General features: G+C 40.5%; 1 protein-coding gene across 5 annotated transcripts in view; it reads left to right on the forward strand.

The window, feature by feature from the left end:
• The window catches only part of ACAD9 (acyl-CoA dehydrogenase family member 9), a 33,377-nt gene continuing 19,493 nt past the window's right edge, over positions 1–13,884 (forward strand). For 4 of the 5 annotated variants that reach the window (XR_016281065.1, XM_089523178.1, XM_089523172.1 and 1 more), the window contains exons 1-6: positions 1–256; positions 8,541–8,634; positions 9,457–9,558; positions 11,627–11,733; positions 12,737–12,837; positions 13,445–13,523. Coding sequence is in view for 4 of the 5 variants with exons in the window: in XM_089523178.1 (XP_089379304.1) it covers positions 131–256; positions 8,541–8,634; positions 9,457–9,558; positions 11,627–11,733; positions 12,737–12,837; positions 13,445–13,523 (609 nt within the window). In the remaining variant the exon portion in view is untranslated. Of the gene's footprint in view, positions 257–8,540; positions 8,635–8,723; positions 8,908–9,456; positions 9,559–11,626; positions 11,734–12,736; positions 12,838–13,444; positions 13,524–13,884 lie in introns of those variants that run through there. The other variant, XM_089523192.1, reaches the window with a different exon arrangement.

The following is a 13,884-nucleotide window of genomic DNA, read 5'->3' on the forward strand; positions in this document are numbered from 1 at the left end:
GATGAGCCGACTGAGTAGTGGCCGCGGTCGCCGCCTTCTTACGTCATCATCGTGCGCCTGAGTGTGTTTCTTCCTGCGGGGCGGCAGCAGCAGCAGCAGCAGCAAAAAAGTATCAAGGAAGGAAGGAGCCATGAGCCGCCTGGGTCTCCTCTTTCGGGCGGCGAGGTCCGCGCTGCCTTCCGGGGCCAGGCATCTCCGCACCGGCTGCCCTCGGCCCGCCTTCGCCAAGGAGCTCTTCCTGGGGAGCTTCCCAAAGGTAGGCCTCAGCAGTAACGCTTTCTTGGCCTGACTTGTTTACAAGGGCTTTGCCATTGCCTCCCTCTGAGGCTGAGAGAGTGTGACTCCTTGCCCAAGGTCGCCCGGTGGGCTTTTATGCCCGGACCCTGCTCCCCAGAGTCATACTGTAGGAGCATTCTTGTAGAGTTCAGAATGTAATTTAACCAGGGAGACCCAGGAGCGCCCATTGGGAAGGAAAAGCATGCCGTTGTTTTGTTCTACCTGCAGCTGTCCCCAGTAGGAATTACATCCAGGATTACTGGGACCCCAGTGTCAAAGTGAACCAAGCTCTGACAGTCCTTTGAACAAAGAAATTACAAATCACATAGAATCATAGAATCGTAGAGTTGGAAGAGACCACAAGGGCCATCCAGTCCAACCCCATTCTGCCATGCAGGAAATCACGATCAAAGCATCCCCGACAGATGGCCATCTAGCCTCTGCTTAAAGACCTCCAAGGAGGGAGACTCCACTACACTCCGAGGGAGTTTGTTCCACTGTCAAACAGCCCTTACTGTCAGGAAGTTCTTCCTAATGTTGAGGTGGAATCTCTTTTCCTGCAGCTTGCATCCATTGTTCTGGGTCCTGTTCTCTGGAGCAGCAGAAAACAAGCTTGCTCCCCCCTCAATATGACATCCTTTCAAATATTTAAACAAAGCTGTCATATGACCCCTTAACTGTCTCTTCTCCAGGCTAAACATCCCCAGCTCCCTGAGTCATTCCTCATAGGGCAAGGTTTCCAGACCTTTCACCATTTTAGTTGTCCTCCTTTGGACACGCTCCAGTTTCTCCACATCCTTTTTGAATCGTGGTGTCCAGAACTGGACACAATATTCCAGGTGGGGCCTGACCAGAGCAGAATAGAGTGGCACTATTACTTCCCTTGATCTAGACATTATACTACTATTGATGCAGCCTAAAATCGCATTGGCCTTGTTAGCATTTCCATTGGTTACGTGTCAAATAAAACATTTACATCCCTGTATGTTCAAATAGCACACCGTCTCTACCCCTCGTGGGGCATATCCGTCAATCAGATTGTTATCTATATATGTTTAGTTTCATTGTCCTCAAACTGCCCCTTGCAGTACTTAATTTATTCGGGTTATAATCCTGAATTAGGAGACATTTCCAAATTAGAATCACAGAGTTGGAAGAGACCGCAAGGGCCCTGATCCAGTCCAACCCCATTCTGCCATGCAGGAACTCTCAATCAAAGCATCCCCTGGGACAGATGGCCATCCAGCCTCTGTTTAAAGACCTCCAAGGAAGGAGACTCCACTACACTCCAACAGCCCTTACTGTCAGGAAGTTCCTCCTAATGTTGAGGTGGAATCTCTTTTCCTGGAGCTTGAACCCATTGCTCTGTGTCCTGCTAGATTACTACTCTACACTCTTATAGTGCTGCTATTCCACTTTAACTGCTCCTGGATCCTGTTTGATCTTGGAAGCTAAGCAGGGTCACCTCTGGTTAGTACTTGGATGAGAGACCTCAAAGAATACCGGTGATGGAAGCTATATTTCAAAGGAGGGAACTGGAGAACAACCTCAGAGGAATCCTTGTCTAACGAAACCCTGGGAAATTCAGGAGTCATCCTAACTGAAGGCATCACACCAGTGTGGCATAGTGACTTGCACTGCTATTCCACTTTAACTGCTCTGGTGCCTCCTGTTGCATTCTGGGATTTGCAGTTTAAGGAGTGGCATTTAGAATTCTCAGCCAGAGAGCTCTTAGGCCTCAATGAACTACAAATCCCAAAATGCAACAGGAAGCAGCCATAGTAGTAAAAGTGAAATAGCAGCACTGTAAGAGTAGCAGAAAACAAGCTTGCTCAGTCCTCAGTGTGACATTCCCTCAAATATTTAAACATGCCTAGTATGTCACCTCTTAACCTTCTCTTCCCAAGATTAAACACTTGATCACAGAAGTGATCAAAGTTGGAATATCCAAAGAAGGACTCATCTAATTACTTAAGAAGCCTGTTGCATTCTGAGATTTGCAGTTTAAGGATTTTGAATCCACAGCCAGGGAGCTCTTAGCCCTCACTGAACTACAAGCCCCAGAATGCAACAGGAGGCAGAGCAGTAAAGTCAAAACTTCCAGCACCTGGTATTCTTTGCAATCTCCCATCCAAGTACTAACCAGAGGCAACCCTGCTTAGCTTCCAAGATCAAACAGGATTCGGTGCCTTGGGCTCATTTTTTCCTTCCAGAGCAGGTTTGTAAAGAGGTAATTCCAACCTGCTTATGTTTTAAAATGCTTGGACATTGTCCCTGGAGTGTAAACATCTAGTTCAAGGACATGACCATCTTGTGCACGTTATTATGTAGACAACTCATGATGTGCTGTTCTTTTCTTTGAAACCTGGCAGCTCTGAACAGAAATATAGTAGCTAGCTCACAACAAGATTCATTCAGAGGGATTTTGCCCTTGTCTTATTCTGAGGCTGAGAGAGTGTGACTTGCTCATTTCCCTTATTATTGGATTAAAAATTTATATCCTAGAGATGAAACGACGACTTATTTAATTTAGGAAGCCAGAACAACTACACTTTTATAGTGTAAATGTGCTTTCTTTAGTAAACAAATGTTACTTCTTACAAGACTTGTAGCAAATCCTGTGTACTTTTATGTAATGTTGGTCTTTAAATAAGTGATAATAGACCAAATGGAATTTCTTGACATAGGTAACAACAACATGTATATCATCCACACTGTGTGTGTTCACCGTGGAAGACATCTGTATACACTCGCTGAATATTTGCCACAGGAAGGAGCCTTTTCTTATCAAAACTTATATTTCTTTCCAAGGATGTTACATTGAGCTTGTTGAAACTTGGTTCTTTGTTTCAAGTAGATTTTTTTTTATTAAATGCTTAAGAGGCACAGAATAATAATAATAATAATAATAATAATAATAATAGGATTTATTTATATGCCGCCCAATCACTGGGAATCCAGGCGGCTTACAACAGAGGGGATAAAAGACAGTTCCCTGCCCTCAGGCTTACAATCTAAAAAGACACGACACAAAAAGAGAAGGGAATGTGGGGAGGGGGGCAGCATCTACACTACAGAATGAATCTAGTTTGACACAGCTTTAACGGCCATGGCTTATTGCTATGGAATTCTGGGATTTGTAGTTTTGTGACTACTTAACCTTCTATCTCAGAGTTCTGGTGCTACAACAAACTACAAATCACAGGATTCCATAGGATGGAGCCATTATAGTTAAAGTGGTGTCAAACTGTTAATTCTGCAGTGTGACAACAGCCAGAGTTTTGTCTGTAACACAATGTTACTTTGTTCTGTTTAGTAGTTTTCCAGTTTGGGGATTATTTATTTTATTCATTTTGAGATATTTCTGTATCACCTGCTAGCCCACAAGAGGACTCTGGAGGTGATGAACAAATAAAAACCATTTAAAAAGAATACAAAGATTAAAACATTTTAGAAACATGTTAAAACACTCTTTCGAAACTCTTAAAAGCAGCCTAAAAACAATATTAGAATCCGGTTTTCAGTGTTGTTGGACAAAGCATTATGGCAGCGCTGTTACTCTAAAAGGTCGGAGGAGGGGTGTTGGGAGTCCCAAACAGCACCAAATTGCCTATCACTACTATACTGTAAATTAATTTCCACCAAGATTTAACCTTTATCCCATCCATTTCAAGAGGAGTTTAAATAACACTACTTCATCTGAAGGGCTGCTAAAAACCACTTGGTTTTGGTAATGTTTACACTCTTCTGGCCCCATTATCAGCTATAATTCATGTAAGTATTTCTGTGCCTGTGCTACACATCCAAGTCAGTTACTGGCACATAAATACTTCACATGTTCTGATTAAATAATGGAGCAAGGGGATTGTAAATGTCCTAGCAATAGGTGCTGTTTTTTGGTCTCTGTGCAGGAGCTTTGGCTACATTTGAAACTCTACCACAGGATTTGTTGAAAGCAAACCATTTATGTTTTTATGGTTATTTTTAGATACATCCCAAAAGTTTCATTTATAGAGATTAATAAGTAGTCAGAGAGCAAATGAAGAAACATAAATGGTTTGCACATAAAACGCTACCATCCTGCATGTGAAGTGTCCATTTCTGAGTTAGGATCTTTCAGAAAAAGTGACAGTGAGAATGCAATGCTACTTTAGTCAAGAATTCCCTATTATGATTCCAAGTCAGTTAATCTGGATGGATTTCAGATAGGGCAGGTCTGGGAAAAACCTACTTCCCCTCCATGACTAAACAAAGCTTCCCTGTCTTCCCTGACTTTTAATAAAGCAGTTTTATGTGACAGTGGATAGAGGTCACATCAGACTAGTGTTCTGAAAGTTTTCCCCAATAATTCTGGCAAAACCAAAGATAAACTCCATGCAGGATGGACATCATCCAACAGAAATAATGGATTTTGGTCTGCAACATTCGGATTTGGCAAAGATACAGAGTGATCACTTAGAGATGGAAATGAAGAACCTGGCTTTGTCCTTCCCCAAGTCTGATTGGTGTTTTTTTGCTTATAGTTCCATGTCTGCATGCAGTGCATGATGGGTTGGTGATACAAGTGTTCACAGGAATTCTTATTTTTGGTATCAAGGAACACACTGTCTTAAGTGTAGATCTTGAATGTTCTTGTACTTTGCTACTCAGCAAACACAGCTACCTGCAGATATATTTACTGTCTAAGTCAGTTCCAGTATGTAGAGAGATCCTGTAGCACCTTTGAGACTAACTAAAGAAAGAAGTTGGCAGCATGAGCTTTCAGTCTACTTCTTCAAATTCAGCTCATGCTGCCAACTTCTTTCTTTAGTTAGTCTCAAAGATGCTACAAGATCTTTCTACATACTGATTCTACAGACTTAACATGGTTATATCTTTGAATTTTAAGTCAGTTCCAGTACAACCTGTGAGACAGACACCAGTTGAATGCCTTCTAGAATAGTGGAAGATGTGATATTTGTTGAAATGTAATAGGTATTATTGAGATACCACCACATAATTTAAAGTCTTGCAGGTGCTTTTGTGCAGCTGCCCATTGCTGATGGGCTTCTCAGGATTTAGAGGTTGGCTATCTTGATACTGCAACTGAAAGACATTTATGATATCCTTCACATAATAATACTAATAGTCTGCTGGAGAAGGGGAGCAGCTTAAGGACCAGAGGGGAGGGGAGGCTGGTCCCATAATATAGGGATGGATATCTGTCCTATCTGGATAACTAATACCCAAATCTGTCTCATTTTGGTGAGCATCTTGTATTTGAATAGTGTGTTACTAGTCAGAGCTTTACAAATCTTCATGATGCCCATGTGTGGATCAGTTTGAGTAGATGGCCATTGTAGAATGCTCTCTTGATACCAAAGCTAAAGACATGGATATTGAATAGGACCATCTGGACTAACATGGTAGTGACACCTGGCTGATTGGGGATGTACAAGCCTGATGCAGAGAACAGTCTATAATTTCCCCTTCAGAACAGGAATAGACATATTGGATGTTGTAAGGTGATATTCTTTCAAGAGCTTGTGGCATCTTTTCTATAATCAGCATGGGTAGGTGCAGTAAAGCATGTCAGGCAATGAAGAGAGGATTGCAGATGCTGTAAGTAAGAGCTCTTACCTGTGGAAGGGACTGTGCAACTGACGTAGTAAACAGGCAGTTCCTGGTGGATACTTGAGAAGCAGGAGGTACATGTCTATTGGGGGTAGGTGGGACACTGCACAGGTCACTAATATGTGAGTTACATGTTGAGACAAGGAAGGAGACTGTTATTTTACTATGTATGACATGCTGAGAATGCTCTGTTGGGGAATGGTCTACAAACAGCATAAATGAATACATAAAATGTATACATGGCTGTTCCAACATATCTTTTATTCTGTACATTTAACCCTTTCTAGACCTATCCAGAAAAAGATAACACAATATTACAAATAATACTGCAAAAATACTCCAGCCTTGGCAAGTTTCAAAAGTTTCAGGGAGCTCCTTCATTTGGGTTTAATCACAAGACTATCCTTCTTTGTGTGTGTATTTACCTTTTTTACAGTTGTGGGTGTTCAAAAAAATGACTAAGCAGGATTATTTGATAACAGAACTTCTGACCTTTGATACCACTTTGTTTGAAGTGGCTTTACTAGCTTTATATTATTGTTCTGTTTTGGACGTTCATGGGTTCACTTCAAATTTCTCAGTATTCTGAACAAACAGAAGATTTGATAGGCCTGTACAGTCTGCTGCTTACAGCAGGCCCCCTTGCTGAGTATCCACATGGTTATTTGTGTTTATTGGGTGACTGTAGTGGCTTAAATGCTTGTGTAACAGATCAGCTAAATCATAACAGAGTTTCCGCATGCAGCCTCTACTTGCACAAGATATCTAAGGCCTGGTTTCTTTTTTCCCAACAGCTCTCCATGCTGTATTATGTGGTATTCTAAAAGAGTCCTTTGACTATCATAGGTGGCTTTTTGCAGGGCATAGGGGACTGTGTGACAGAGTGGTTTGAGTGTTGGACTATGACTCTGGAGACCAGGCTTTGATTTCCAGCTTGGCCATGAAATTCACTGGCTGATCTTGGGCAAGCCACATGCTCTCAGCCTCAGGGGAAGGCAATGGCAAACCTCTGAATAAACTTTTTAAAAAATAACCCTTAAGGTGAAAGGATCACCTTAGGGCAGGGGTAGAAAACCTTTTTGAGCCGGGGGCCGGGTTGCTGTCCCTCAGACAACTGGGGGGCCGAAGCCAAAAAATAAATAATTAAAAAAAAATTTTAAAAAAAATTAAATAAATAAATAAACCAGGACAAATATATGTCAAAAATTTCAAATGGAGGACACTTTTGCAAAATGGAGGACATACCAAAAAATTTGCTGATTTAAAAAAAATGTTAATATAAATGTATGTTTCTGAGGCTTCTATAGACAATTGCCCCCCTTGCCCGCTGCTTGCCCCCCTTGCAAGCCGCTTGCCCCCCCTTGCCTGCCTCCTCCTGATAGGCCAAAGGCCCCACGCCCTCACGCGAGAGGCCAAAGGCTCCGGCGGCAATCGGCAGCAGGACCGGGCTGGGGCCGGTCCCAAGGCCTTGCCGGGCCGCATCCGGCCCGCGGGCCGCAGGTTGCCTACCCCTGCCTTAGGGTCACCTTAAGTCAGAAATGACTTGAAGGCACACAACAACAACAAAAACGGCAACAGGGACAGAAGTATGGAAAAGAAACTAAAATAACTCTTCTAAGCAGGGTACTTTTTGTTTGTACTATTCAGACCATATACTCTCAGCACTGTAAAATTCCCTTAAGATGACACAACATATTTCAATTTCCTAGGATTTTATTGATAAGGTATTCTAAAATTCTGTTTCAAATGGATGATGCTGGATATTTCAAACAAAGTAGTCCAGTTGAAGTTAAAGGGGTGTGTGATCCCTTCCCTTCCCTCACCTTCCCTTCTTATTACATAGTTAAGAAGTGTTCAAGAAACATGTACTTATAATACGGCTTAAGATATTTATACTAGTATGTTGGGATGGGGGAGGTCCAGGCCCAGCTAATACTATTCTTGTCCTTAGTAGTTTTTTCACATGCCTACTGTATTACTTTGTTTTAAGGAGCTGTTAATCTAAAATGAAATTAACAAGAGGATTGTAAATAATGATCAGAATAAAGAGTTAGTGCATGCAAAACTGACACAAACCAAGAATGACAGACTCACTTGTCCTTAAGTCACATTAAGGTTGAGACATTTGGGCCAATATTTGGTTGTAGGGGAGAGAAGTGAAAGCAAGGTTATTTTCCCCAGAAACTGCCCATGGACAGTTCCCAAACAATCTGACCACTTGTGAAGTAATATTAAAACTAGTGTCTGAGAGTTTTGTATATTTAAATCAATACAATTCTGAAAGAGACCAGACTAGTTTAAAGAGAAAACTGAGGAGGGGATGAAGCACATACAGTTACGTGTCTTTTTTAAGCTGTTCTTTTGACAAAGCCCTAAATCACTTCTGATCTCAAGAGTTCAAAGACCAGTCGGAAACTTCTGAGGGTTCAACTTCAAAGAAGACAAAATGGAAGAAAATGCAAGGATGATAAATAAGGATTGGTATATAAGAGTAAGTGACCTTTTTCGTGTTTCAGATGGACACAAAATACCTGTGCCAAGGCAAATGTTATCTAACCACTTGTGAAGTAATGTTAAATCTAGTGTCTGAGAGTTTTGTATATTAACAACGTTGTTGTTCTTTTAAGTCTTGTTAAAATCTGTCATTCTAGGAGGAGGTTTTTCCATATCCTGAAATTAGCAATGAAGAATTGGAAGAAATCAATCAGTTTGTGGGGCCAGTGGAAAAATTCTTCAGAGAAGAAGGTGCACTGCTGTTTTCTTAAGCTCTTTTTCTGTGAAGTTCTTCCATGAGTTCATTTTCTTCTGTAACAGAGGTTCTTAACCTTTTTTAGAACATAGATCCACCTGACAACCTGATGAAAGCTTCCTGCCTCTTCCAATGAAAAATGCATGTAAACAAATTTCAAAGAAACAAAAAGAAAATTGAAGAGGGGAAGATCCATCTCTTTTTGTTTCTGCTTTACAGAAACTCATGTGGTCTGTGGACTCCAGGTTATGAACCACTGATCAATATAGGTAGTATTACAGTGCTAACAATAAAACACTGGGATTGCACCTTGTTGCCTATCTGCATTCTTTTCATGTCCGATTGTGTTAACAGAAACATGAAAGCAGCATTGATCAAAGAACTGTCAATCATGCTGCCACTGTGCATCTTAAACTGCTTTCCTGTCTTTCTTTCTTGTATTATTGCTGAGAATCCTCTTGCATTTTTGTACTCTAATGGAAATAAATTATACTTCAGATAGGATTATGACATAATGTAGCTGATCGCTGAAATCATTTAAAAAGGATTTCACCTACTGTTTTGCCTAGGTCAAAATGATGTCACATTTCCCTGTTAAGCTGTCTGGTTAGCTCCTTACACACCATGAATATTGACCTGTGGAGAGCTAAGGCCTAATATGAAAAAATAATTGGGAGAGTGAATTGAGTGGCCACATTACACATTTTGTCACACTGTTAAAATGACCTGATGCTGCACACTTCAGTTTCCTTCCCCCTCTAAATAAATATCACCTGTACTTCCTGTTTACTGTGTATTGATATGTCATTGTCTTTTAGTGGATTCTAAGAAAATTGACCATGATGCTAAAATTCCACAAGAAACTCTTGATGGACTGAAGAACCTGGGGCTCTTCGGCATGCAGATTCCAGAGGAGTATGGTAAGTAAAAGTGTACAGAAAATTGACCTTCATGGTTCATTCTTCCATGACAAGCACACCTTGGGTTGTATCTCTCCTCCCCATCCCCATAAGATAAAGTGAGAAGTAAAAGTATGTGTTTCCTTGTAAATTTAGAAGCTACTATGTGTATCGGAATATATAGTGGTGCTGTTTTTAAGCTGGATATTGGACAAGGCGGGGAAGAGAGTGGATGTCCTTTTTAAGTGAGACCATTTTTCTTTCATTCAAATCCCAATGCACATCATTGAACACATTCCTAGGACAGAAGAAGCTAGTCCTTTTTATGAACAGTAAAAATAGCCATAATTGAAGATGTTGGTTGGAATCCTGTTGGTTACTCCCAACTAGGGTAGAATGAATTGTTGAATGGTAAGTCAACACATAGGTAAATCTCATTGATTCATTGGGTGTACTTTAGGCAGGACCAGAATTCAGGATGGTATTCCCTCCTCCCTTTGAATCCATGCTGAGGCCTTACAGAACTGTCTCCATATATATATATTGATTTCTGTGTTGGGGTCTGTTTCTTGCTCATTTGAGCCTGTAATGCAGAGCTGTTCTGTTTAGAGTACATTCATCCCTCCACATTTGCTGAGGTTAGGGGCGCAAGACCCCCGTGAATGTGGAAAAGCCACAAATAACAAAAACACTATGTTTTTACCTGAGGTAACACTTCTCTAGAAACCTCTAGGTCCTCCAGCACAATTCTGTGTTCAACATCTGCTAGACATTGACCATAGAATTGTGCTGGAGGAGCTACAAATGCCTAGTGGAGTCTTCTCTCTAGGAATCCCTAGGTCCTTCAGTACATCCTTTGGTTAAAGCTGACCACAGAGTTGCATTGGGTGACCTAGATATTCCTAGAGAGAACATGTTAATAAAATCTGTGAATAATCAAATCTGCAAAAGTCAAAGCCACAAATGTGGAGGGACGACTGTATTGTCTTCTTCAGGTATAGGAGTTCTTTTTTCAAACACTCTAGGGTGCCAACAGGTTTGAAATAAGCTATTACATTTTGTGATGGAAAGAAAACAACATCCCTGTGCTTGGTTAACCTATGTGGGACCACCAATTATCTCTTCATTCTTAAAAGGCAATAAACTCTGCAGTACAGCTGTTGAGCAGTGGTGGTGAACCTATGGCACGGGTGCCAGAGTTGGCACTCAGAGCCCTCTCTATGGGCACACATGCCGTCACCCCAGCACAAAGTTCTTCAGAGCTTGTTCCTCAAAAGCCAGAGGGACATGGCACTTTGTGATAAATAAGTGGGTTTTGAGTAGCACTTTGGGCACTCTAAAACATTCACCATCACTGAGTCAGCAGGTAGGAGGATATGGGGCTGAAATTCCTTAGGACAAGGGTGAGCTGTGGCCACTGGGCCACATACAGTCCTCCAGACCCATTAATGGGGCACCTAGGCTCTGAAGACTCCACCCAAAAAATTCAGAACCTGTTGTTGCTTGTTCAATACAAGACGGTGATTTGCAGTATCCACATAAATTCTTATGCTTTTGCTTTTCCTCCTCTCTAAAAATTGGTCTCTCCATTTTTACTCTCTTCTCAAGGCCACAAAAACATGGCTGATACCTCCTGCTGTTCCCCTCCTCTTTCCTTCTCTTACCACCACTAAAAATGCTGCTGCTTTCTCTTTCTCTCGGCTCATTCCATGTGCATCTCCTCTCCAGTCGTGTTCCCACTTCCCTCATCTCTCTTTCTCTGTGTTTTCTGCCCCAGTCCTCCTGAATGGCTTCCTCCTCTCCTGTGATCCTTTTCAAAAGAATGCTATCTCAAAAGTCTTGTTCAAATATGGGCATATAACTAATATTCCTGCTTCTTATTAAAAATTGCAGGGGGAGACTTTGTGGGAAAGTATTAAGTCAACAGATGCTTGTAATTTCAGAGAACAATTCCGAGGATGCATACTTAAGATCACAAGTTGTTGTCATTACAGAAAAAATGTTATTATTGTTTTTGTTGTTAAGGAGAAAATGCTGAAGCAGCAAAATGCTATGCGATCATCAGAGTTCTTTTGTTTTTGTTATTAAGGTGGCCTTGGTCTTTCAAATACAATGTATGCACGTTTAGGAGAAATCACTTCTCTGGATGGGGCTATTGCAGTAACTTTGGCAGCTCACCAAGCTATAGGGCTAAAGGTAACTCCTATGTTACTAGTTATGCATTATTAGTGTTTGTAGTAAAGAGCTCTACAGCTGGAATATATCAAAGCCATGAATTTTTTTGGGTACACTCAAATATGTGTCTAGGCAGAAACAACATGAGGTAACTCTAGTTTTATTATTCAAAGATAAAGCCATGTTAGTCTGTAGAATACTATGTAGAGAGATCTTGTAGCACCTTTGAGACTAACTAAAGAAAGAAGTTGGCAGCATGAGCTTTCATAGACTTAAGTCTACTTCTTTAGATGCATTACGAATGCATAATTTGATTATTGAAGTAGAAGCACTGTGGTCTTAACAGATAGGCTTAATTCAGTTGAATATTTACAATGAAAACACTGAAAAAGTGACAAATTTGATTTGAGGCATTCAATCCTCTTAGACTTTTTTTTGTCCAGGAAATTGTATTTTTGATACCACTGTTCAATGTGGATTAAAACTATTTGCAGTCTAGCGCAGAACTATATACAATCCGTATTGTGCCATATGGTTTCAAAAAAGTATAAGATTGGCACATATTTCTTTAGATCAGTGCTATTCAAACCGGTGGTCTGCAAACCGACGATGGTCTACGAGACATTAGCTGTTGGAACATTAAAGGGGAAGAAATCTCAACTTTCTCTTTGCTCTAAACAGAAGGATTGGTTCACCCAGTGACCGAAGTTCTTAATGACTGTAGAAAAACAATCCTGCATGCTGCTTTAAAGTGTTTATACCTATGTAATGACATGTAAAGAATAATGTGGTGTTCACCTTTAAATTAGTAACTGAGATATAGATATATTTATTCATTGGTATGAGATAGAACATATAAGTATAGATGTATATAGGTAACCTATAACTATATGTGCATGGAAAAGATACACACACACACACATATATATATATATTTAAAAATCATTAACTGAGAGAACTTCTGCTTCACAGGATGAAATATATGGTAGTAAATGGTCTATTTGCTATTGTTTTTTGGGGGTAGGGGATCCTTATTGCAGGCACTAAGGAACAAAAGAAAAAGTATCTACCCAAACTGGCTTCGGGGGAGTACATTGCAGCATTTTGTCTCACTGAACCAGGAAGGTAACACATTTACCTTTTACAACTGAATGTACTTTTAAGTGCTGGTCAAGTGAAGTCACTGACAAACTGAATAAAAAATCAGACAATCTTTATGGAAGGCTTCCCTCACAATTAAAAAAAAAACAGGGAAGATGAGACAGGAATTTCGGACTTGTATGTGGATTTTCTAAATTTGTTCAGAAATATTACAGTCCGCCTGCCCCATATGTGATCTTGCCATATGAGGACTTGAGCTCACATGGACGGCAAGCCCAGGGGGACAAAATGGCATGCACACCAACAGGAGTGTGGCACCATTGAAATCAATGTAACTTCCCCCGCGTATACAAAGGGCACATTGTACTTATGTTTTAAAATTGTATTCATCAACTGCCAAATTCTACTGTTGGTGTTCAACATTAAATGGAACCCAAATGTTACTCAGTTCATTTCATGTAATTATAGTTTAGAGCAGAAATTTTAGAACAATATGTTAAGTAAAATATTTTGGAATACTTAGAACAATGAGAATATCTTCATCTTTAGAACATGCACATCTAAACAATTTTTATGTCTGACACATTTTTTGTTGCTAACTTCCCATTTCTTTGATTTGTTCATATTGCAGTGGAAGTGATGCTGCTTCCATCCAGAGCAGGGCTACTTTGAGTGAAGATGGGAAAAATTTCATATTAAATGGCTCAAAGGTACTTACTTATTCACAGTAGATATTACATTTAACTCCCAACTCCCATATCAGTTTACCAAGTATCTTCGTTTGTTTTCCTGCCTTGTTGACTAATGGCAGAAGGAAAAGCTGGCTGAAAAGAATCCACAAACAGCCAAAAGTGGCTCAGATACTTTAAATCCTGAATTAACTGGGTACTCAAGAGACAAAACCTCCCAAAGGTGTGTTTACTTCACTGAGGTTTCCAGCTGTTTAGCAATTGAAAAGAGTCACCTTTTCCAGTTCAGAAGCCAGTTTTCAGTTCTCTGTTGAATCTTGGCTGAAAAACAGTTATAGGCCCAAAGCTAAAGAATGCATACTGAAGCAGAGGGTTGTATTTA

This window comes from Sceloporus occidentalis, unplaced genomic scaffold (genome assembly GCF_023333645.1).
Source record: "Sceloporus occidentalis isolate IW3139 unplaced genomic scaffold, rSceOcc1.0.p SCAF_1, whole genome shotgun sequence".
Lineage (NCBI taxonomy): Eukaryota > Metazoa > Chordata > Lepidosauria > Squamata > Phrynosomatidae > Sceloporus > Sceloporus occidentalis.